Source organism: Arachis ipaensis, chromosome B6, assembly GCF_059453495.1.
Source record: "Arachis ipaensis isolate K30076 ecotype BB chromosome B6, ASM5945349v1, whole genome shotgun sequence".
NCBI lineage: Eukaryota > Viridiplantae > Streptophyta > Magnoliopsida > Fabales > Fabaceae > Arachis > Arachis ipaensis.
The window spans coordinates 129,805,157-129,830,619 of record NC_142441.1 but is presented as its reverse complement, the minus strand read 5'-3'; the positions used below and the strand labels follow the sequence as shown (position 1 = coordinate 129,830,619).

Below are 25,463 nucleotides of genomic sequence, written 5' to 3'. Positions count from 1 at the left end.
AATAACTTCTCAAAAAGATATTTTTTATTTTTCTAATACTTTTACTTTTATTACTAAAAATTTACTAAACATACTAAAAAATAAAATAAAATTTTTTTTTATTAAAATTTTTTTTATCAACTTAATAACACTTAAATAAATATAAAATTACTCACAAAATACCTAAGAATTATTTTTAACGGGTATGCTCATCTCCAATTCACATTTATGGTTTATCAAAGACATATATAATAATATAAATGATAAGACATATATAATATAAATTGATTTGTGATGTGTATGGTTTTACTGACGGATAAATAATTTGATTTACTGTTAGGAGATCAATTTGAAACGTTTAGAATGTGTTTGGTTTGATTTTTATTTTTTATTTCAAATAAATATTCACGTATAATTGTCTTCATATAAAGTTGATAGTTAAAAATTTTGATTTAATTATCATCTAACAATTCTCAAATATTAACTTTACACGAATTTCACACAAAGATAATTACACATAAATTTTAGGCTTAGTTTTTTTAGTACCAAATTAAATTAATGTCAACTTTTAACAAATACCATTTTAACTATAAAAAATATACTAAGGGACTATCAGAATTTAATGATTTTAATTATTATTAAATTATTAATTTAATTTTTTTAATCTAATTATCTAACGTACTTTATCTCATATTTTTAAATATTATTGATTAACTAATAATCAAACATAATAAAATTTTGATATTCCTCCAACGTTAATCTGTAACTATTATTTCTTTTTCTTCTATAAATTGATTACGAAGTATCTAACATAGCCAATGCAAATAGCCACGGCAACTTCCTTCTTCCTCTCGTATATGCATAAGTCTGAATCTTCCTACCCATAATTAGAAAAAAGATGAATACTTCAAATCCTAACCTACACATATTGTTATTTCCTTTCCTAGCACATGGGCACATAATTCCTACCATTGATATGGCCAAATTATTTGCCACAAAAGGGGTTAAGTCCACCATAGTCACCACCCCACTCAACGCATCACTCATCTCCAAAGCCATAGAAAAATCAAAACCACACCATCACAACGTGATCCAAATCCAAACCATTGAGTTCCCTTGTGAGGAAGCAGGTTTACCCAAGGGGTGTGAAAACATGGACTCAGTCCCTTCCCAAGATTTGTTCCTCGCGTTTTTTCATGCCACTACTTTGTTGCAAAAACCCTTTGAAGAACTACTTCTTGAGCAACATCCACACTGTGTTATTGCTGATGCATTCTATTCTTGGGCAACAGATTCTGCTTCCAAGTTTGGGATCCCGAGGATTGTGTTCCACGGCACTTGTTTCTTCTCCTTGTGCGCTTCCGATTGCATGGGACTTTACGAGCCGCACAAGAATGTCTCGTCCGATTCGGATTCCTTCCTCGTTCCTCGCCTTCCCGGCGAGATTAAAATGACAAGGAAGGACGTGCCGGCTTTCATAACCAACAAGGAGAACAGCACGGAGTTTGTCAAGCTCTTGGAAGATGCAAAGGAAGCACAGGCCAGGAGTTATGGCGTTGTTGTCAATAGCTTCTACGAACTCGAGAATGTGTACGCAGATTTCTACAAGAACGAATTCGGGAGAAAAGCATGGCCTATAGGCCCTGTTTCTCTCTGTAACAAGGACACAGGAGAGAAGGCAAACCGGGGAAAAGAAACTACGATTAATGAGTTTGAGTGCTTAAAGTGGCTTGACACAAAGAAACCAAATTCAGTTGTTTATGTTAGCTTTGGAAGTTTAATAAGCATGCCAGATTCTCAGCTTAGAGAAATTGCATTGAGTCTTGAGACCTCAGGCCAACGTTTCATTTGGTTGGTGAAGAAAAACGAGAAAGACGGGGCGGAATGGCTACCGGAAGGGTTCGAGAAGAGAATGGAAGGTAAGGGACTAATTATAAGAGGTTGGGCACCTCAAATCTTGATTCTTGAGCACCAAGCGGTCGGAGCGTTTGTGACGCATTGTGGTTGGAATTCGACGTTGGAAGCGGTGGCTGCAGGGGTGCCGATGATCACTTGGCCTATTGTCGCCGAGCAATTTTTTAACGAGAAGTTGGTGACCGAGGTTCTTGAAATTGGAGTGCCTGTGGAAGCTGTGAAAGGGGTTAGGTTGGAGGGTGAATGTGTTGGATGCGATGCATTGGAGAAAGCTTTGAAGAGAGTAATGATTGGGGAGGAAGCAGAGGAAATGAGGAACAAAGTGAAGGTTCTTGCTCAGTTGGCCAAGCAGGCTGTGGAAGAAAATGGATCCTCTTACTCAGCTTTCAATGCTTTAATTCAAGAGTTGGTTTCACTTTCTCTCTCGAGCTGAATTTGAAAATAAACAAGCTAAAGGTTAAGGTACTCCATAATAGTTAAATAATTTAATATATTTAATTAAAATAAATAATATAATATATATATAAATATTTTAACTATCATCATGAAAATATTTTTAAGTGAGAATCGATGATAAAATATTAATTCATATTTATTTAGAATGTTGATTTATAAAATATATAAAAAAAATATAAATAGAAAAGAAAAAGATAAATGAAAAATAATTGAATATTATGGAATGCAAAAATTTTAATTTGAGTAGACGATTATTATCTGATAATGGAAAGAAAATGGTTGGAATTTGGTTGTCTTTACGTTGGAAATTAAAGTTTGAAGACAAGTGACTAAATATAAAATTATTAGAACTTTATTAGTGCGATATTAAGTGGTCGGAAATTATTTTTAATATTGGGCTGGGTTAGGTGAAATGCATACTTGGCTGGAGAGGTGATATACACAGCTGTTAGGGCAGGACAGGAAAAAAATGGATCGTCCAACGAATTTGGAGTACCTACTTTCACGTAAGGAAAAGTTTAGGAGGTAGCAACTTTGTTAAATTCTAACTAGTACATAATCAGCAAAGAAAAGTAAGTCATTAGATAAAAGTTTACACCAATCTCATACCATTAAAATTATTATTAATGGCTATTTGATAGTTACAAATCACAAAAATTGCTGCCCCAATAATCGATATTATTACCTTAAAAAAAGGGCCAGTGATTTGTTAAGTGCTGGTAATCTGGCATGCATTCGATTTGGGTTGGCCTGATATATTATAAAATAATTTTAAATTTAAGTTAATTTAAAAATTTAATTCTGTTAATAGGTCAAGTTTAAATTCATAAAATATTTTAATAGGTCTATTAAATTTATCTAAATGGGGGAGAGGGAGTGGGTAATGCAAGATAATATAAGTGCATATCAATGCAAATGGAATGCAAGTATCGTAAAAGAATAGCATTGACTTATGAATAATAATACCCAATCAGAATAAAACAAGTCATGAAACACCAGAATAATTCAAAAAAAGATGTAACAGTTGAATAAGAAAATTTAACACTAATGAAAAAATAAGAAAAAAGAAGGAAAGAAGGGAGGAGGAAAGAAGGAGAAAGGAGAGAAGAGAAGGAGAAAAAGAATAGATAATAAAGGAGAAAAAAGAGAAAAAAAGAAGAGAGAAATAAGGATTAGAAAAGAAAAGATAAGAAAAGTGGCGGCGCAGGGATCTGGTGGTGTTGCGCTAGTGACGCACACGCGTACTCCACGCGTACGCGTGGGTCGCAAAAAAATTGGAAGGTGACGCGTGGGCGTCGGTCACGCGTACGCGTGACCGTGTTTGTGCTACTCTTGCGAAGGCTTCTTTGCGCGCGCACAACTTTCTGTTTGTCTTGGGGTGTGTGCCAAAATAATGTGTGACACGTGTGCGTCATTGATGCGTACGCGTGACTAGTCAGAATTTGAAAATGGCGCGCACGCGTCAGGGACGCGTATGCGTGGGTGAATTTGTGCTTTGGGCACAGTGTCCGCACCAGGCCAGCACAACTTTCGACCTGACACCTCTTTACGCTGATTTGTAGGGTCACGCGTACGCGTGGGTGACGCATATGCGTGGAAGGCTGATTTTGCAATTGACGCGGACACGTCAGGAACGTGCACGCGTGGGCGTGTTTGTGCTTAAAGCACGCCTCCAGCCATGCTCCCGTGCAACTTTCTGTAAGGTTTAGCATCGCATGTGACGCATGCGACCTCCATTTTCTATCTCCATCCTCGCAGCGAACTAACAATTATAGCTTTTTCTGATGTCTATGGCCACTGAAAGTGTTGAAGGCAACTAATTTATTGTTGAATTTGGTATTAGGGTTTATCTACTCAAGGACTAATTTGATTTGATATAAAAGACTTATCTTGTCAGCAACAATAGGGTACAACTTGGCGTCTGCCACGCTGGCAGTTAACGACACACGTCAGCGAACGTTTGCCAACTCAGTGAAGGCGATGACGGAAGGACAAACGTGACCAGGTTGGGTATCTTTCGGGGACGAATTCGATTAATTTTATCTTTCGAGGATGAAAATGGAGATCGAGGTATCTTTTAGGGACGATTTTAACTATTAACTCATATTTCATATGATCCATACCAGAGACTTTTTCTTAGAGTTTTGGTTCATAAATTTCTTTTTGAAAGCATATTTATCAAACTTGAATCTTGACTATCATAAAATTATTCTCGTTTTTTGATGTGTCAATTTCATATTTGATTTATATCAAAATTATTGAATCTCTCCACTTGAATAGTAATTTAGAATTATTTTTTTATTTTTTATCTATCTGTCCCTATTTTTAGAATTAATTATTAAATTATTACTATTTTAAAACATATTATTCAATTACTATCTTTTTTCATGGTGGTGACTTTTTTTTGTCGAATGCTGACTAAGATTCGCCAACTTGCCTACCGCTAGGCAAAGCAGCTTTTTGTTATATATTATACTTTTTTTAAAGATATATTATGTAACCATATATTATATTTTTTAATAATATATAAAATCTAAAATATTTAATTAAATATATTTTTATATTTATTCAATTTTATTTTTGTTTTATATTCATTATTTTTTAGTTTAAGTATTTTTTAATTATACAAAATTATTGAAATAAATATTAAATTTTATTAAACATCTATAATTCAAAAATAACTATTTTATGATTAATAAAAATATTTTTTTTTACTTTTTATAGAAGTTTAATAAAATTTAATGTTTATTTTACTAATTTTGTACAATTAAAAAATAGTTAATTTTTGAAAGAATGAATATAAATTTAAAATAAAAATTAAACAAATATAAAAATAATATTTAATTAAATATTTTAGACATATTTTAATTAGAAAATATAATATATGATTATGTAATATATTAAAAAAACAGAATATATAATATGAAGCAATCTAGCTTAGTAATAATTAAGTTGCTTTCTTTTTTTTTTTTTTTTTGGTCATAGGTAGGGTATGAAACCGACCCGACTCGGAACAACTCGCACCTAACACAAATTCAAACAGTACATCGCATTTGCCTTCACTAATCCATTCAAATCATGATGATCGTACTGTTGGTGCTTAATGTCGTGTTGACGGAAGAAGCTTGCGCTTTGGGATTCTGGAATTGGAACCACTTCAGATGCGCCAGAACTTATGTCATTGTCGCCATCAATCAAAACTTCAACCAAGTTCCCTTCTGCTACTCCTAGTCATTGGATGCTAGTTACTTTTAGTTGCGGCCGCTCGGTGATCTCGAATCACACTTTGGGGAGAGAGAACAACTACACTGTCCTGGGTGAATCTCTCTTGGGTCTGGGGAAGGAAAGCTCACTTCCCGCTAGCGAGTGAGAGATAGATGACTTGGCTTGGTGCTCTCCACGGCTCTGGGACCCGTGTCAACTCCTCTGGTGCAATGGATGTTGGTGCTCCTTAGCCATAGCTTGGGCACCTCTCTCCCTATGTCACTTTTGGCTGCTACTCATCAGGGGGACCAGAGCTCGCTGTGTTGAGCTTTTCTATTTTTGCAATGGTTGTTGGAGGTGGGGGAGTTTGAAGCACGGTCAGAGATAACCAAGGGAAGGATTAACAATCTATTATAACCGTATGGTTTCTCTCCGAGTTGATTATAACTGCCAAAAACCCATTTGATCTTGTGCTTCAGTTGGATGGGAGGTTGTCTTCTGCTTTGAGTTTTGCAACAGAATGGGTCAAGATATTTGCATCCCTTAAGGTCCAAGTGAAGCCGAAATTCATGCCCTTGGCTGTGATATCTCTAAGGTAGCATTTGGTGGAGAGATAGAGACAGAAAGACTGAGACTGAGAGACAAAAACTAAGAGACAGAGATTGAAATAAATCTCAGTATTTTGTTTGGTGCAAAGTGGGAGACAGAAATTGAAATAAGAATGAAATTCTAATTTAATTTGTACAAAGGGTAAAATTGGAATTAATTAATTAAAATAAATATATTTTAGATATAAAATGTTATTAAAGTTTTAGTTTCCATCTCTAAAAATTTTAGTCCCCTGTGTCCCCACTTTTTGGAGGTACTGAAATTTTGGAGATAGAGACAGAAATTTTAGTACCAGTCTCTGAACCAACAAATATCTTGGGAAGATAGCTGGGGAGGATTGGTGGGGAATTTGCCCAATAATCCAGTTATCTTCCCATATATTGCTCTTACTGTCCTCTCCTACACTCCATTTCCCTTTTCTCCTCAGAAAGTTCCTTTCTTGCATGAGACTGTTCCAAGTCCAAGTAGCTTTTCTCTTTTTCCTTGCCTCCCAGAATTCCTCCTCTGGATGGTATATGGCCTTGAGAATATTAGCCATAAAGCTTCTGGGTTATTCGTTAGTCTCCATGCTTATTTCGCTAGATGGGTCATGTTTTGGTGATAGAATTCTTTAAAGCCTATTCCTCCAGCTTTTTTGCCTGCGCACATCTTTTTCTAGCTCTTCCAATCTATCCCTCTCTCCTTACCAGTCGATTTCCACCAAATTTAGCTATCTTGGAGAAATATTTTTCGCCAAATTTTTTGAAAAATTTTAAGATGCTCATTGCATAAGAGGGAATAGCTTGGATTACTATTTTTATGAGTACCTCTTTACCTGCTTGATTTAACAGACTCTCCTTCCATCCCTATATCTTCCCAGCCACTTTCTCTTCTATCCATTCTAACGACTTACTCTTAGCTCTCCCTAACTTGGCCGATATCCTTAAATATTTGCCTGGGTTGTCCCAGGAAGGTATTCCAAGAATGTCTTCTATATTGACCTTACTAGTCTGTATAGATACTTCTTTTCCAAAAATGATCTCTGGCTTTTCCAGATTGATCATCTGTCCAGAAGTCGTGGTGTAAGAGTTGATAGACTTCTTCGTCCTATGCTCCTGAAAAAATTATATAGTCAACAGCAAAGAGGATATGAGTAATGGCTAGGGTTGTTAGGGATAATTTGACCCCATTTATCAACCTTTCATGGCTTTATTCATTAAAATAGTTAGAACTTCAGAAGCTATTATAAAAAGATAGGGTGAAAAGGGTCTCCCTGTCTCAGACCTCTTTGAGGGACAATTTCTTTGGTGAGATCTTTGTTTATCTTGAATTTATATTTAGCTCCTCTTACACACTTCATGATAATCTTTATCCACCCTTGACTCAACCCAAGCACCTTTTGTACTTCTTCCAAAAAATCCCACTCCATCTTGTCATAGGCCTTGTTGATGTCCATTATGATCACCAAGTCTTGGGAGCTTTTCCGTCCCTTCTCATTAAGTGTGTTAAATGCTTCTTGCATAATGAGAGTATTGTCTTAAATTAATCTTCCTCCTACAAAAGCACTTTGAACCAAAGAAATAATCTCTTCCATAATATTCTTTAGCCTGGATACCATCACCTTTGAAATGATCTTGTATATGTAATAAGCAATTGATTGGTCTGACTTGGTTAAGACTATTTGCTTGTTTAGCCTTCGGTACCAGCACAACATGAGTTTGGTTAACTTATTCCGGAAGCTCTCCTTGTTCAAAGAAATTCCTTACTACTTCCCCAACTTATTTTCATATGGTTCCCCAATGCTTTTGGTAGAATTGCCCATTTAGACCGTCTGGACCTGGGGCTCTCAAGCCGTCCATACTGAACACCAGTTTTCTAATTTCTTCATTCGAAACCATCTCCATAAGCCTTTCATTTGTCTAGCTTGTGACTCTAGTGAGGATTATTTCCAAGAATTCCTTCATGTTTACCTGTCCTCTAGTCTTGAAAAGGGCATTGTAGTGGTCCTCTATGAGTTGCTTCACTACATTTTGACCTTGGATCCACTTTCCATTTGTATCCTTGAGTTTTTCAATTCTATTTCTATATCTTCTTTGGATTGTTGAGGCATAAAAAAGGCAGTGTTCTTATCTCTCCATTTTATCCATTTCAACCTCGACCTTTGTCCCCAGTATTTTTCTTCCCTCTTCCAAATCTCTGTGATCTTCTCTTTTACTTCTTGGATTTGTCTTTTGTTTTTCACAGTCAAATATGAGTTCTGCAGCTCTTGCAGGTTTTCCTATCACATGACAACCTCTTTATCCGCTCTCTTAAATCTATCTCTGCTCCACTTTTTAAGGTCTCTCTTGCAGTTATCTAGTTTTTCTAAGAGCTCCTCCACCCTCCTTGTATGTCTGATCCCCTCACCCAAGCTCTTTGAATGGTATCTCCACAGCTTTCATAGTCATCCCAAAACGTATCATATCTAAAAAGTCTCTAATTAATCCTTTCTGGTTTGAGATCCAAGACTAGAGGGCAGTGATCCAAGCTGATGGTTGGTGGAGATGTGAGAACTGCATGCTGGAAGAGTCTTCTCCACTTTCAGTTAGCCATCACTCTGTCCAACCTTTTCCTAGTTATAAAGTCGTTTCTTGGGTTACTAAACCATGTAAATTTATTCCATTTTTGTTCTAAGTCCATAAGATCTTTCTTGTTGACAAACTCTCTAAATACCTCAATGTGATTTTTTGGTTTTGAGGTCTTTCTGACCTTTTTCTGTTGATCCAGTATATCATTAAAGTCTCCTATATAGTAAACTAGTTCATCAATCAAATTATTTTGCATTGCTAATTGCAGCCAAAGATTTCTCCTACTTTTGAACGTTGGATTGCCATAAATAAAATTGCATCTCCACTTATTGCCCCTGTTATCATTAATATAGCATGAAATGCAATTTTGACTCTAAGAGTGAATTGAAATATCCATATACTTCCTCCAAATTAAACATAGACCACCGGACAGCCTCCGAAGTTCTACACAAAAATATTTTTCAAATTGTCATTTTTTTTTGCTAAACTCCTAATCTTCTCCTCCTTAGCTCTAGTCTCTATGAGGAACATCATGGATGGCTTATGCTATTTGCACAGCTTCTTTATCTCGGAACCTGTCGTGGCTGCCGCTTCTCTGCGACAGTGTTAGCTTATCAATTTCATGGTTGAGGTGGGGGCTTGATTAGGCCCACCTCCTCAACTTTATTTGCTTGCTTGCTTTCCTAAGAAATCACTTTTTGCTAGTTCATTGATCGTCTTCTCCCGCTTTTCTCTCTTGACTCCTTATTGCTCTTGCTCATCTACCTATTCCTTGTCTTCAATTAGCTTTAGGTTTGTTCCTTCTCATTTTCTTTTCAGCCTAATACTATCTTTAACACAATTAATTAATTCCTCCTCCGAATTCGGTATGGGTATGGTTTCTGACTCCCTAGTGTTTAACTCCTCTTCCATTGGTAGTTCAACATAATATTTCCCTCCAGCCCATCTGAATACTCTTGTCTTTGTTCGTGTTTCTTGGTGGTCCCCTTGCCGTTCTTTGGTTCTCCCATGCACCAATGCCATGTCGCTTCCACTTTTTCATAACCCTCTCTAAGTTTTTCTCTATCTTCCTTATTTTGCATTAGCCATAATTCTTCTACTCTATTCTTTTGTTGTCCCTCAACTAATATTGTGTGATTTGGGCTTTTAGCCTCTGAGAAGAAGGACTCTAAAAATTTTTTGCTTTGAACTTTTTGTTTCTCCTTGTGATGTGTCTTCTTTTTCCATACTCTTCATGTTTGGTTGGGCCTTAGACGGTTGAGACTTTATTTGGTGCCTTTCCTCTTGATCTTCTTTATTAGGCTCAAGTGGAATGCTTGGCTCAAAGTAAAAACCCCTACTGTCTTTGCTCTCTATATATATATCATCATCCACTTTTTCTTTTCCTTTCTTTATCTTTGTCTTTCTCTCTCTGAACTCCTTTGAAAGTTTCAAAGTTAGCGAAAAGATTTCTATTTTGCTCTTCTGCTCTACTTCCTTGTGCTAGTGTCTTTGATGTCTCTTTTATTGGTGCGTAACTACCGCCCTACTCCTTCAATTCATGTGAAATTTTTCTATAGGATGTGACATCTTCTTTTGACACTATTTTGGACTACTGGTTATACCTACTATCTTCAGACCATTGGTTAAACCCAATTTTCTTGTGAACTTCATCTTCCTCTTTGTCTATTCTTCTTCTTCTCCTGTTTGTTCGTGGATGCCCCTGCTTCTTCCACCCTCTGAGATAGATAACTTTCTAGTACTATTGACTCCTAATTCTACTATGTACCTTGATTTTGTCGGATCCAAGCTGACCATGGCCATAGGTTGTGTGCAACTCTTCTTTTCATGCCCAATGACTTCACAATTGAAATAATAGCTCTCTTGGAATCGTTCATACTTGAAGCTTATCCATTTGTTCTCCTTTTGATCCCTTTTCAGCCAGAAACTTGTTTGCGGCAGTCTTGTAATTTCTATGGTCACTGTGACTCTGAGAAAGTTTCTCATCAGCACCCCGTCTTGCTTCGGATCTTTAACCTTATCAACAATTCCCAGCATATATCCGATTGTTTTAGCCGTTTTCTCATTCATATACTCTACTGGGATCCCATGTATCTGTATCCAAGTCCATGAAGTCATGGAAAACATCATAAATGAAGCGTTTTGTGACCACCTCTGCAGGTTGAGCAAATTGCCTTTAATGTTCCAAGGACCATTTTTTAGCATTTGATTGCCTTTCTTCTCATCCTTGAAGCTTATAAGTATCTTATTTCTACCTACCTCCGATATCGTCACTCCTTTTGGGTTGCCCCAAATGCCCATGATAATGTTCTTTGTCACCTTAATCTGACTTCTTTCTCTGTGATTATTTTGCCTACCAAGTTGAGGCAATCTGGATCATAACCTTGGCTTATGTTTAGTTGAATGCTGATTAGTTTGCCTTCAATAGGTTCCATGCCAAAGTTTTCCATTCTTACTTTTTAACACTCCTTAGTGCTAGTTTAGTGTGTTTCTAAGAACTTTTTTTTTCCTACATGTGGTTGCAGGTGTGATGGATTTTTGTTTTGGGTTTGGGAAAGGTTTTGGTGTGGGTAGAGGATCAAGAATAGTCTTTTGTAAGATGAGGGGATAATAGAAGCTAAAGATGGACACATTTAGATAATACTAGTGAAAAGAATCAGTGTTAAGGGTTTAATGTGTTGAATATGGACAATGCTGATTGATCTCTAGTTAAGCAGGTTGACACAAGGACTAATATTCAAAATTTAAGAGAACCTATTGTTCTATCGGCTCTCTCCTTATGCGAGTACGTGTCTCCTTATCAAGTTGCTTTATGTTCTAAGAAAATACCTGAAACCAAAGTGTTATGGGCCTAGACATGAGGTCCAGACTCCTTTGAATTGAAGGTCTCGACGTGTTCACCAATAAGATGAGGTTGTTTGACGTTTTTAAGTAGATGGTGGGAAGTATCTATAAGGGAATCTAATACTTAAATTAGTAAAAATTTTAGATAAGTTTTAGTGAATTAGAGTTGAAAAATACATTGATTTGATGGAGTATTTATAGTAAGAAGTGATGAGTTGGCTATTACTTTTGTATCTCTCCACTTGTAGTAGTGGGTAGTTACTTCCGGGAGTGGATCCTCTCCAGTGAAAAAAAAAACTGAATGGTGTCCAGTGTTTAATCTCACCCTTCATTGCTCTCTCTTCTATTTATTTTTGGTCCCACTTATAGAATTAAAGGTGAGAGATCACACTTTATTCTCTCAAGTGTTGAAAAAAATGGAGATGATCCATTTCCGTTACTTCCTTAGTAAATGGAAAAAATTTTCCACGTTGAGGTGGTTATTGACTTGTAGATAGCATCTATGGTAGTGGGTGACGGAGCTATGCTTATGGCGCAATTCAGGTCAAACATGGGTCATGAAACCCGTGCTCCAAGCAAGTCGAGCAGGCGGATCCTACAACCTATTGGACTTTCTAAAAAAGGACCAAATCTTTATTGGGCCTATGGTCCTAAATTATATGAGGCAGAGTATGAACACTTTTCATTCCTCAAGTTTCATGTTCAAATCTCACCCCCGCCCAATGACAAAAAGATGACAATTGAGTAAATACGATTTAATATAAAGTTTTCTAAATAACCAACTTTGATTGATCTAATGATTAATTCACTAGTTCACTTAAGCAATTATCAGGGATTCGAATCCCGCCTTGTACATGCAGTAACCTATTCGTCAACGATCTTAAATAGAACTTTGATTCGCAAAAAATTCGTTATTGATCTATTAGGTTGGAGAATATTGTGAACAAAAAAAAATAAAGTTCCCTAAATACTTGAGAGCAGTGAGAAGACTTTGATCACATTCCAATCTTGGAAGATACAAGTTACGTGAAACACTATACTGCCACCACAAGGCAAAACTAGACTTTCATAATAATGTATCAAAAACAATAGTCAAATTGGTCCCAAAAAATTGCCAGAAATTAATTTGGTTATGGAGAAATGATTGGTGATCAACGTGTATATGGATGCATGGTGTGTTGTCCCAAATTGTGGATCTGTGTTGATCAGAGACCTGCAAAACGTAGGTAACGTTTTGCAGGCGTTGGAATAAAAAAACTGCAGGCCCTGCAAAACGCAGGCTGCGATTGGTGAGGAAGGAGAACCAGCAAGCGAAATGTCCCCTGCATGCTAACAGGAATAGAGCCAAACGCAGGATGCGTTTGTCAACGTAGCAGAGCCAAACACAGGTTGCGTTTTGCAGGCTCCCTATCTGCATGCACGCCACGTGTACTCTACGGGTGTCTCAGCTTGGTGCTTATAAGCGGAAAACGCAGATGGAAGGAAGCAAAGTAAAAATTAGTTACTGAAGCAAAGTGAAAAATAGTTGAGGGAGAGTGAGAAAGAAAGTTTACTGTGAGAAGGAGCTTGGTGAAGAAGAAGGGCACAGTATAGGAAAAAAAAATGGTGCATGACTATACCAAACCAGAAGAACATATTATTGAGTATTTGGATCATCCTCAATTTGTAAGTAATTTTTTTTTAATATTTAACAATAAATATATAGATTTATTCGAATTTTATTTATTTATTTGTGTTGTAATTAGTAATATTGGGGTTATTAATATTATTATAACTAATATTATGTTGTTATTTATTTCTCATTACGGTTTAAATTTTTTAATACTGGTATTATATTATTATTGTTATTAATAGGCAGTGTTGTTAGTGACGTTGTTGTTATTATTATTATTATTATTATTATTATTATTATTATTATTATTATAATAATAATAATAATAGTGGGTATGTTAATGAGAATAATTTATTAATAATTTTTAATAACAATAATGTGTAATAATTTATTATTATTTTTTAGTAATTTATTATTATTTTTTATGATAATAATAATAATAATACTGTTAACAGTAAACGGTTTTTTTAATAATATTTAATTAAAAAAATTATTATGTTTAATACTATATTAAGGTTTGTAATAATAATTAATACTGTATGTTAATAACAAATCGTGTATGTTATAGATAATATAATAAATGGTTATTATTATTGTTATTATTGTTATATTTGAGTAATTATTATTATAATTAGAGTGTTATTATAATTATTTTATAATATTAGTTATGATAGTGAGAATAAGTTTGCTTCAAATTTTTAATAATTAATAAGGTGAATGCTTTGGTGATAAAGAACATATTTTTTTTCAGCTGATGAAATTACGTGAAATGCACAATTACATCACGCGTGTCCCTTATTTCCTGAGAAGAAAAGACAGCTTCTGAGGTGCTGCAGGAGCTTGTATTATGTCATGTCTCTCTTCTGTGAAATTAGATGAAGTTAATGACATTAATTTTTTTTTAAGTTAATGACGACATTGTTATTATTTTAGTTAATCTTTTGGGCCTTTTTGATGGATTGGCCATGTTTTTTTGGTTGTGATTGGGACATTGAGTATTATGGCTAATTTTTGTAACCACCAGAAAAATTAGGATTTTGGTGTCACAAATTTAAGATTGGAACCCATTATGACAAAAAAAAAAGAGATTGAAACCCACGTTCTTGGACCAACTGAAATCATAAAAATAATAACAATGATGATAAAATAGAAGAGCATGCTTACTATGATGGTTTTGAATTAAAAAAATTGAAATAAATAAATTAATAAAAACAAAAAATATAAATTAAATTATAAAAACTAATTTTAAAGTTTTGTAATTCTATCATTTGTATATTATTAATTATTTATATTATTTTATTGAATAAATTATCATTTATATCCATGAAAGATATAAACGCTGACAAATATACTAATGTAAGAATAAAACGACAATTGTAACCACGGAATATGGGCTCCGTGCGCCAACAGTACCCGGACTTAGATTACGCAATTGATCGTTAGAGTACTCTTGACACACGGAAACCATCTTCCGTGATTACAATTGTCGTTTTATTCTTATATGGGTACATTTGTCCGTGTCAGTATCTTTCATGGATACAAATGGTAATTTATTCTTATTTTATTTTTCAACTTGTGTTGGTCCATTATTGTTATTATTCTTTAATATCTATCTATCATTTATGATGTTTTTATTAAAATAAATATTCTAAAAAAAATTTAATTAGTTAAATTTTTGGTTAATAAGAATTTGATTAGTATTTAAAAATTATCATTATTATTTTATATTTTTATTAAATAATAGAGGAGTGTATACTAATATTTTGTAATTAAAATTAATATTTAATATAAATTTTTTAATATTATAAATTTTATATTTTACTTCTTCTCGAAAGTTTTCGGTCACACCTATTTTTATAGATCGATGCCCTAGAACTCTTCACATTACACAAGGCACACCCTGAGAATCACAAGTATATTTTTCTTAATTTTTTATGATTGTTATTATTCTCACACCAAAATTCTTGCCCTTTTTTTTTGGACATGGGTAAAATCTAAAACCCAAATCTCCTCTTACATTTTTCGCCCCAAACTCATTCATTCCTCCCTCTCTACTACACATGCAGCATCCTCTCTTACCTAAAATTAGCCTCTTATGAAAAAAAAAAAAAAACATAGGTCATAAAGAGGCATCTAAAGTCACAAAGCTTTCTAAACGACCGCGAAGTTGCACAAAATATCGGTTTCAATACAACTTAATTTGACTTTGCTAATGGAAATAGAGTTGTTGCTTCACTTTCCGTTCCGATCTGGTGTTGTTGATTCTCTCCAGATTCGGCGCTATTACTTCTATCCCTTTTGGCCAAATTTAGATAGAATCGACAGCACCGGATGAGAACGAAAAGTGAAGCAACAACTCTATTTTTATTAGCAAAGTTAAATTAAGTTGTATTAGAACCAGTATTTTGTGCAACCTTGCCATCATTCAGAAAGCTTGGTGACTTTAGATGCCTCTTTATTGCCGATGTTTTCTTTTTTTATGAGAGGCTGATTTTGGGTGAGGAAGGATATTGCATGTGTAGTAGAGAGGGAGGAATGAATGAGTTTGGGGTAGAAAATGTAAGAGGAGATTCGGATTTTAGATTTTACCCATATCTAAAAAAAAAGCAAGAATTTTGGTGTGAGAATAATAACAATCATAAAAAATTAAGATTTTGGTGTGAAAATAATAACAATCATAAAAAATTAAGAAAAATATACTTGTGATAATCAGTATATGCCTTGTGTAATGTGAAGGGTTCTAGGGCATCAATCTATAGAAATAGGTGTGACCGAAAACTTTCGAGAAGAAGTAAAATATAAAATTCATAATATTAAAAAATTTATATTAAAATATTAATTTTAATTACAAAATATTAGTATACACTCCTCTATTGTTTAATAAAAATATAAAATAATAATGATAATTTTTAAATACTAATCAAATTCTTATTAACAAAAAATTTAACTAATTAATTTTTTTTAGAATATTTATTTTAATAAAAACATCATAAATGATAGATAGATATTAAAGAATAATAACAATAATGGACCAACACAAGTTAAAAAATAAAATAAGAATAAATTACCATTTGTACCCATAAAAGATACTGACACGGACAAATGTACTCATATAAGAATAAAACGACAATTATAACCACGGAAGATAGTTTCCGTGTGTCAAGAGTACCCTAACAGATCAATTGCGTAATTTAAGTCCGGGTACTGTTGGCATACGAAGCCCATCTTCCGTAGTTACAATTGTCGTTTTGTTCTTACATTAGTGTATTTGTCAGCGTTTATATCTTTCATGGGTACAAATGATAATTTATTTAATAAAATAATATAAATAATTAATAATATACAAATGGTAGAATTACAAAACTTTAAAATTAGTTTTTATCATTTAATTTATATTTTTTGTTTTTATTAATTTATTTATTTCGATTTTTTTAATTCAAAACCATCATAGTAAGCATGCTCTTCTATTTTATTATCATTGTTATTATTTTTATGATTTCAGTTGGTCTAAGAACGTGGGTTTTAATCTCTTTCTTTTTTGTCATAATGGGTTCTAATCTTAAATTTGTGACACCAAAATTCTAATTTTTCTAGTGATTACAAATATTAGCCATAATACCCAATGTCCCAATCACAACAAAAAAACCTGGCCAATCCATCAAAAAGACCCAAAAGATTAACTAACATAATAACAATGTCGTCATTAACTTAAAAAAAATTAATGTCATTAACTTCATCTAATCCCACAGAAGAGAGACATGACATAATACAATCTCCTGCAGCACCTCAGAAGCTGTCTCTTCTTCTCAGAAAATAAGGGACACGCGTGATGTAATTGTGCATTCCACGTAATTTAATCAGCTGATGAAAATTATGTTCTTCATCACGATAGCATTCACCAATTAATAATACTGTTTAATAAATAATAGATTAATATTTATGATTTTTTAATAATTTATTATTATGTTTTAAGATAATAATAATAATACTGTTTAGTTGTTGTTGCTAATTATTTTTTTTTGAACAAATTATTAACCGATATTATTTAGAATTTAATAATTATCATTTTTCTTTTTGCAGGTTATCAGAAATTTGTTGCTCAGAAAATTGGATCCGCTAGATACCTTTAACGAGGTAGCTGCAGCGACATTGGTATTGACTGGATTTCAGCACGTTTCGCGAGTAGGCGAAATGAGAGGTCATTCTGCACTACTGAGTGCTTTGGTGGAACGCTGGAGGCCGGAGACTCACACATTTCATCTTCCGGTCGGTGAAGTGACGGTGATGCTGGAAGATGTGAGCTATATTCTTGGTCACCCGATTAATGAGGAGGCCGTTACAGGTAGATCAGATAGCAGCCACGAGTTTTTGGTGGAGAACTGCATTGCGTGTTTTGGTCGGGAGCCCGGTCCGGACGATCACGTGTTCGGGAAGCTACATATTGCTTGGGTCCGGCGGTGCAGAGACAGCGAGCCTTGTGATACTCAGGAGTCCCTCGAGCGGTACGTCCGGGCGCACATTTTCTGCGTGCTCGGAACAATTGTGTTTCCGGATAAGTCGACTGTTTCACTGAACTCGAAGTTTCTACCGCTACTTCGAGATTTCCACCGGATTTCAGGGTATAGTTAGGGGGCAGCAAATCTGGCACACCTATACAGATCGTTGTGTCGTGCATCACGATACAACTGCAAGGAAATGGATGGCCCACTGATACTACTTTTTGTTTGGGCGTGGGAGCGTATGCCGTTCCTGGCACCTATACCCCGCGATCAACTCGGCGATGTTGGTATTCCACTAGCGCGACGGTATTGGCTTTTATCGTTATTGTTATTATTATTATTTTGTTCTTCTTATTAATATTGTTATTCTGTTTTCGTTAGGTGGAGTCATTGGCGCCGACATACGAGAAATATACAGCGGTCTACTGCGCATTTTAGGCGAGGACTCGACGACATGGGAGTTGACGACGTAAGTTGTACCATTAATGTCCAAAGTTTTTATTCAGAAGAATAGTTTTTCTAACCGGTCTCTTGGTAACTATTGTGCAGTTTATATGGCGACCATATATGGGAGTGGGGATTCTGGATGTCCTCGCTCCCCATTTGGTTCTATGCTCCACCCAGTCGCCTCTAGTGTCATTCGAGTGCATAGAATGGCACCCGACAGACCGGGTCAGACGACAGTTCGGGATGCAGCAGCTACCACCAGGCCCCGCGTTCGACCTTAGTTATGATCACTGCAAGCGGTTGACAGGAGCACAAAACCATGAGTGGGGACGGATTTACATTCAATGGGTTAACAGATGGACAGTTGACCGCTACAACACATTGCAGCTAGGTGAGGAGATTATTGACTTCCATCCTCTCCCAGTGTATTACGACTGGTACACGCAGCAGTATGGGATTCACCTCCGACTGTCAGATAGAGTTCCAGGCGAACAGGTTGGCGCCGATGAACCACAGCAGCAACAGGAAGAACCAGCTGGCCCTCACCAGGAAGTCCCACCTCATGAGCAACAGGAACAGGTATCGCTATTAATTCCTAGTATTATGATTATTAGGTTTATAAATTGTAATCAGTAATTACTATTAATTGTATTTAAATGTTAATTAGATGCCGGCATATGAGCGTCCCGGCGTACGAGCACCGGGTTCAGATGTCGGCATATGCCCAGCAGTTTCAGGACCCGGCATATGCCCAGTAGTTTCAGGATCCAGCATATGCCCAGTAGTGGCCGGCATATCAGCAGCAGGCAGCATATATATCGGAACCACAGCCGCCTCAGGCAGCTGAGCCTTACATACCACATTCTGGTAATTCCAGTCGAGGGCCATTTTAGTCCGTTGGGGTTATCTGACACCATCCGCATAAAAGACGAAACACCAAACGGGGTGCTGCCTTGCAATCGCATTCGCTTCATTTTGCACCTCCGAATTGCCTGTCAAGTCTCTGTCATCGTTTTCGTCATCGACTTCATAGTTAGCTTCGAACTCCTCTTCACTGTCATTATTATCTTCTTCCCAATCTATATCCCCGAGCTCATCAACATTGACCTCCTCGCCGACCGCGCCCGATCTTGACTGCTGTTCAAATTCAACGTACAACTCTATCATCGGCACGTGAAATCGGGTTTGTTGATAAATACAGAACATCTGCTGCATACTGGCATCGTCAGTGATGGGCATTAATTGAAATTAGCCCACTAAATACTTGCACAGGACTTCTGTATAAAAGGTTGCTCACCCTTTTCAAAATGTGGCTTTGAATGTTATTACAAAGCCCATTTTGCAACTCGACAAAGCTCATAGTACATGGAATAGCAAATGACAACGGACATTTACAAACAAAAGTCACTCCTTCATGTGTGTTTGGTATAACTTCACCGTTATAATATACTCGCAAATTTACAATATTTTTCATAACTTCAACCTCACCTACTCTTATTGTTTTGACACACCTAAAAAGAAGAGTATGATGAGTAGAATGGGAGTGAGGCCATTTGGGCGAGGAGTGCCTCGTATTTATAGGCAAACTCCTTCGTTAAAATATTTTTTTCTCAACAAACGCAATCTGTGTTTTTAATTTTTCAAAAAAGTGATCTGACAACGCAAAAATGCAGCCTGTGTTTTGCGTTTACCAAAAAAAAAAGGCTGACCCTCGGTACAAAACGCAATCTGCGTTTTGTTATCACGAAAAAAAAAATTAACCCATCACAAAATGCAGGCCGAGTTTGGGTTAAAAAAATAAAAAAAATTTTGAAAAAGTAAAACACAGCCCACCTTTGTTCCCTTTGCTGAACAAAAACAAAAAAACAAAAACAGGCCGAAAGTAAAACGCAGGTAACGTTTTACACCTGACACTAACACTGTAGCAGAAAAAATTTTGTCCATGCATCCATTACATTGAACAACACCAAACTTTATTCCATATCAAAAAAAATGAGCCAAAAATTGCACGACCATTGCATCCATTACATTGAACAACACTAAGCTTTGTTCCATATCAAAAAAATGAGCCAAAAATTGCTAGATCATTATTTTTGTCTTCGAATTATTTTTTTAATCAAATTAAACCTTAAAAGATTTAACATCAATCATGTTGGTCCTTTCGATTTTTTGGCTAACCGTTTCCGTCAATGGCAGTACACGTGGGGCGTTAACTGTCTCATTCTTCATTTTTGTCTCGATGCTCAAATTCCCCAAAGCACATAGCGAACCCAGTGCCTCACCTCTGAATCCAAAAGTAAAGACTCAAGATCAGGAAAATCTGCCAATTTGAAAGTACGATGCTTCAAAGCAAGAACCTGCAACCATTAAACATGTACATTGAAATTAGCTTACTTCAAATCCAAAACAACTCATAATCCTTCACTTGAAGAGTTACATGCATACAAAAAGTTAACTTTATCAAAAGTTAACATATTTGCCATATTTAGAATATTTAACTCCTCACAATCCTTTAATCTTGTTTTTTATAGAGTACCATAGCACCTTGCTACCTCTTTAAAACTCAAAATTTGCATACATAATAAAGCTAGCAGTATTGAAAGAAGTTACCACCTTTCGACTAATGATTTGCAGTAATCTATCTCAAAAAAAAATAAAAAAAAAAAAACCATTAACATGATAGAAAAATTTTAATTTTCAGGATTAGTTAAGTTTAAATTATCATTTCACATTAGAAACCAATCCGAGGGCTAATTCAATTTCATTTAAAACCCTAGCTTCCAAAACCTTCAGACCAAAAAGCAGCTTTAAGTCACCTTGAAATGCCGTAACCAAAAGAATCTTCGCCGAAATCCTTGAGAACTATTTCGACAGCGGTGGCGCCGGCGTGAGGCTGTTCTCAACAAGCTCCTTGACGACGGAGGAGAGGTCGAGGATGACTTGGCCAGCGCAGATCCTGTGCACGACAGACTTCCCTACAGGCTCGATGAGTTGCGGTTCATCCGCCATTGATGACGATGTTCCAGTTGCATGAAGCTCCTTTAACATTTTGGGGATGGATTAATGTCTCCGTGGATTTTAGGGATTAGGGCTTATAAAATAGAGTCAGGGACTATTTTAACATAATATAGTGAATATATCTTATCAGTTTTCATTTTGACACACAGCTGATAACACACATATCAGTTAACGTCTCACGTGTATTGTCGTTGTTAGCCTAAAAACGGAAGGACAAACGTGTGATGTTAAATCTTTCAAGAACTAATTTGATTAGAAAAATTATTTGGGAACAAAAATAAACGATCGTGTAATCTTTCGAAGATCAATTTGACCATTAACCCCAAAAACAATACAATCAAATGACCGGTAATGTAAATACCCCACTTTACAACCAGAAATGGCTATTGTGGCTGTAACAAAGCCATAAGGAACCTAACTAATATTACTTGTACAAAATAAAATTAAAATTAAAAAATTGCGATAAATAGTAGGAATCTTGGCGGGAATCTGCATTCAAGTTGTGACCTCCAACTAGGTACCAACTATGATTCTTCAATAAAATGGGCAAGTGCTTCGCACAAGACAAATATCAGAACGCATGACATTTCATCCTATATTTTCATCATATAAGTCCTGCAGGACGATATTCTTTCAAGCAGACAAACAAAAGGTGTTGCGGCAATTAGATCAAACATGTTATCGTGATGGCTAACCTTCCAAAAGAATCCATGTATCGCCTTCTGCAGATTGCAATAGATGTCGAATCCCCCTGCGAATTCCATCTTCATTAAATGGGTATCTCTTATTACAATCCCAAATTTCTTGAAAGGGAGAGAAGACGTTAACGGTTAACCCTTCAACCAGTCTCGGAAGTAAGATTGCATCTTTTCTCGAGTAGCCGCATTTCCGACATTCACAGTTGGAACTATTTTATCAGGCCTCAAAAACTGTGGAACAGTAAGATAAATTCACTTACACAAATAAGACATAAAATACAGAATTTCATAGATACCATTAGATAATTTATCAAACATGTAGCAACGAAAGAAGTTTGGACCTGAACAAAACCTCGCAGTTCTGTGAAGCTGGAGTGCTCACTGTAGGGAACACCTAGAAAAAGGCATGTGGCAGTTCATTAGCATGGATTTCAAGTTATTGTATTCTATATGAAGGTTGGCTGTTCAATTGCAGCACAGCAGCTCATGTTACCATATATTGTGATATTTCCTTTGGAAATAGGTTTAATTAGTTCTAGATCATTGCGAATCTTTTCGCTGAAAGTCCAACCTAATAAAATTACCAAAAAAGGAATGGGAAAAAGTCAATACCATTATTAATTTATTATAATTAAAGTGAAATGAGTTTAATACATACTGATAATGCAAAATATTGACCTCAATTACAAAACATTTGCAACAAAAGATGGGTAATACCTGTTGGACGAAATGCCAATACTGCTGTGTATTTTTCCTTGTAGGTCTTCATGTAATCCTTTAAAGACTAATGTAACAAGGAAACATGGATGGTGAATCATAAGATGATAAATATACTGAGACTTTAGATATTAAAACATGACAATACAAAATCAAACCTCCAATCTGAGAGATGACATGGGAAGAACATGGAGAAATGTGTTATTTCCATTAATACACAGACTATCAGAAAGCTCAGACCAACCAAAAGCCAGCAAAATTTTCCTTCTTGAAGCATTTGCATAAATTTTTACCTGCATCAATACATTGGTTGAATGGATCATTCAGTCCATGAGTAAGGTACCCTGGTTATTGAAAGCTTCAACTAAGTTAATTTAGAGTAGAAAAATTCAAAAACTCCTGAGCAGGGACCTCACATTCCTAATGCAAATAAAATTGGTTGTCCATAAAGGGTGGCAACTTGAACAAACAATGTATACAGCATCGGAAAAAGATCAAAGAGAGTGGAAGCTTCAAAACTTTCACTAGATATTAGATACTATACTACTATAGATTGTCACAAAGCCATTAGCTGATCAATTCACAAACGAATATATGTTGCAAATTTACTGTGACATCATGTCAACAAAAACAAAAAATTGATAAGAATAGGACACAAATGGACATCACTCAATAGTTGAGACATAAATCTACTGGGGAAAATTCCACATACCCCAAGAGCCTTAGAAATTGCAAGATATACACACTCTTTGCCAATACTATACGCTCCAACAACCACCAAAGTTTTGGGATGCACTTTAAGTTGGTTCTTTGTAACTTTGACAACATAATTGAGTACGTCTTCCTTGGAAGGGAAACTGCACAAGAAAATCATCACTAAGGATCATAACAGCAACGATCATATATAATAACAACAAAATTTTAACAAGATCAATGTCTTACTTGTACTTTGGGTTGCAATATGTAGTGTCTAAGTAAAGGACATTCACATGTTGATTTACAAGAGTATGGTAAGCTTGCATTTGTTTACAAGCTCTAAAGTCTCCGGTATGCAAATAACATTGCCCGTTTGAGAGGCCAAAGTGAATCAACGCTGCACCGGGGCAATGATTAGCTTCCAACAAAGTCACTTTGACACCACAAATCACATATTCAACATTAAATTCCAAAGGGAGGATGTACCTATGACAACAAATTTAAATTGAATCACTCAATAGAAAAGAAAATTTAAAACCTCTATCAGATGTTCCTTTAAATTTTTTTCCCCTGTTTATATAAGTGAGCAACCTATAAATACCAAATAGAGTTCACGCGAAAAAAATTATGAAGGTTTCCAAGTTCTTACAAGGGATTTACCGAGAGACACATTTGAACAAGCCTGCCTGTAAGAGGAGAGCAATAAATGGGGCCATGTGACCATTTCTTGCTAAGGCCACCATAATGATCGGAATGGAAGTGACTAAGAAAGTATGCAGAGCACCCTTCAATACACCCATAACGGAATGCATCAACAGTGAAGCTTGTCCCTGCATTGATAAAAAATAATCTACATTTAGAACATCCATAGACACTGCTACAATGTTAGTTTCTCATAGCAAAAACGAAAACAATTCAATATTGTAACAGTTGCCAAACTAAATTAGTTTCATCACCAACATTGAAAGTAACCACATCACAGTTCTTAAGACATATTATCATCCTATTATAACCAAAGAACAGATTAGGCAAAGAACACACAATAACCTACCACACATGATGCATTATGCATTCAATTAAAAAAATGCTTCGGTAATCAAACAAATACAGGCCAATTGAAGAAGCTATAAGTTGTTGAATTCAATAACAAAAACCAAAAAACGAACGAAAAAAAAAAAAAAAACAGGGTGAAGAACTTTGGCATGAACCTGGAATTTTCTTATAAAAGGGACAGGTACGCGTCACTCTAACTCCTTCATGGCTTTCCTTTCTCTTATGAGAAGATTTTGATTTCTCGAACTCTTTCCCCGTATCGCGCAAAATCGAACCCAAATTCTCAGGTTTCACGATCTTTCTCTCAGAAGAACCAACGCTTTCGCCTCCACCGGTAAAAGAATCACATTGGTTAGGTTTGCAAGATTCAATAGACGAAGCCGAATCAGATTCGGCGGCGCCGTTTCGTTTGAATCCCCAAACCTGAAACAAATTTGCCTGCTTCAACTTCTTCGCCGAATGAACCGAACCGAAACCGCCGCTGTGTCTGCGATCCTCCGGCGACAACAGCGAGGACCAATCGGCACCGCAGCTATAGAAATCGGCGGCGAAGCTGCTCTTTCCTGCCGATGTCGCCGATCGTTCGCCGGCGGTGTTTGGTGGACAGTCTTCGTAAGGGATCTGTGACGGGAATCCCTCCTCGTCAAGTGAAACAACGCCGGGGATGTCGATAACGCCGTAACCGTCGCCGTCTTGTGGTGATGGATCCTCTTCTAGCGCGGGCGGCAGTGAGGCGCCGGCTGTGGCGGCGGATAGCGGCATCGGCTATGTGAGGGCGCGCAAACAATATCCGATTTTAGTGTTTTAAACGAAACAGCGGGAAAATTAACCAGATTTTAGTATTTTACACTTAGCAACTGATCGAGTATATTATCGCATCAATTTAGTGCACGCGACATATGAAGTTTATTTAGTCCCTAAATTTTGCAACAAAAATATAACAGAATTATTATAATTTATTATTTTTAGTTATATTAATTATTATTGTTTAAAAATATAGACTAATATATATTATTGAATTATAGACTAAGGATCTATTTTGATGAATTTTTAAAAAAAGATTTTTTTGAGTTATTATTTTTTTTAAAAAATTTTATAAAAAAAGTAAAAATAATTTTATGTTTTAATATTTCGTACAAAAAGATGTTTTTATTTATCAATTATATTTAGA

The 25,463-nt window shown here is 35.6% G+C and overlaps 4 protein-coding genes across 5 annotated transcripts; 2 read left to right on the top strand and 2 right to left on the bottom strand.

The window, feature by feature from the left end:
• Window positions 1-815: 815 nt before the first annotated feature.
• Window positions 816-14,097, top strand: LOC107604900 (UDP-glucose flavonoid 3-O-glucosyltransferase 7-like). The gene is made up of 2 exons (XM_016306614.3): window positions 816-2,355; window positions 13,916-14,097. Exon 1 carries the CDS (start codon window positions 878-880, stop codon window positions 2,324-2,326), a length of 1,449 nt encoding a protein of 482 aa, XP_016162100.1. The 5' UTR covers window positions 816-877; the 3' UTR covers window positions 2,327-2,355; window positions 13,916-14,097.
• On the bottom strand, window positions 10,374-11,009 carry LOC148562733 (uncharacterized protein At4g02000-like). Its single transcript, XM_088490974.1, has one exon. The coding sequence runs from the start codon at window positions 11,007-11,009 to the stop codon at window positions 10,374-10,376; it is 636 nt and encodes a 211-aa protein (XP_088347100.1).
• LOC148562732 (serine/threonine-protein phosphatase 7 long form homolog) lies at window positions 12,715-18,746 on the top strand. The gene is made up of 4 exons (XM_088490973.1): window positions 12,715-12,774; window positions 17,245-17,783; window positions 18,045-18,132; window positions 18,213-18,746. Exons 1-4 carry the CDS (start codon window positions 12,715-12,717, stop codon window positions 18,744-18,746), a joined length of 1,221 nt encoding a protein of 406 aa, XP_088347099.1.
• Window positions 18,747-20,093: 1,347 nt separating this feature from the next.
• On the bottom strand, window positions 20,094-25,156 carry SNM1 (DNA repair metallo-beta-lactamase family protein). 2 transcript variants are annotated; one of them, XM_088491451.1, is made up of 11 exons: window positions 24,448-25,156; window positions 23,889-24,069; window positions 23,486-23,725; window positions 23,256-23,400; window positions 22,702-22,836; window positions 22,544-22,610; window positions 22,320-22,397; window positions 22,168-22,220; window positions 21,824-22,057; window positions 20,927-21,743; window positions 20,094-20,467 (listed from the first exon to the last, which is right to left on the bottom strand). In XM_088491451.1, exons 1-9 carry the CDS (start codon window positions 25,052-25,054, stop codon window positions 21,959-21,961), a joined length of 1,605 nt encoding a protein of 534 aa, XP_088347577.1. In that variant the 5' UTR covers window positions 25,055-25,156; the 3' UTR covers window positions 20,094-20,467; window positions 20,927-21,743; window positions 21,824-21,958. The 2 variants fall into 2 exon arrangements, with proteins under 2 accessions (XP_088347577.1, XP_088347576.1); XM_088491450.1 differs by having other exon boundaries at window positions 20,927-22,057.
• Window positions 25,157-25,463: the final 307 nt, after the last annotated feature.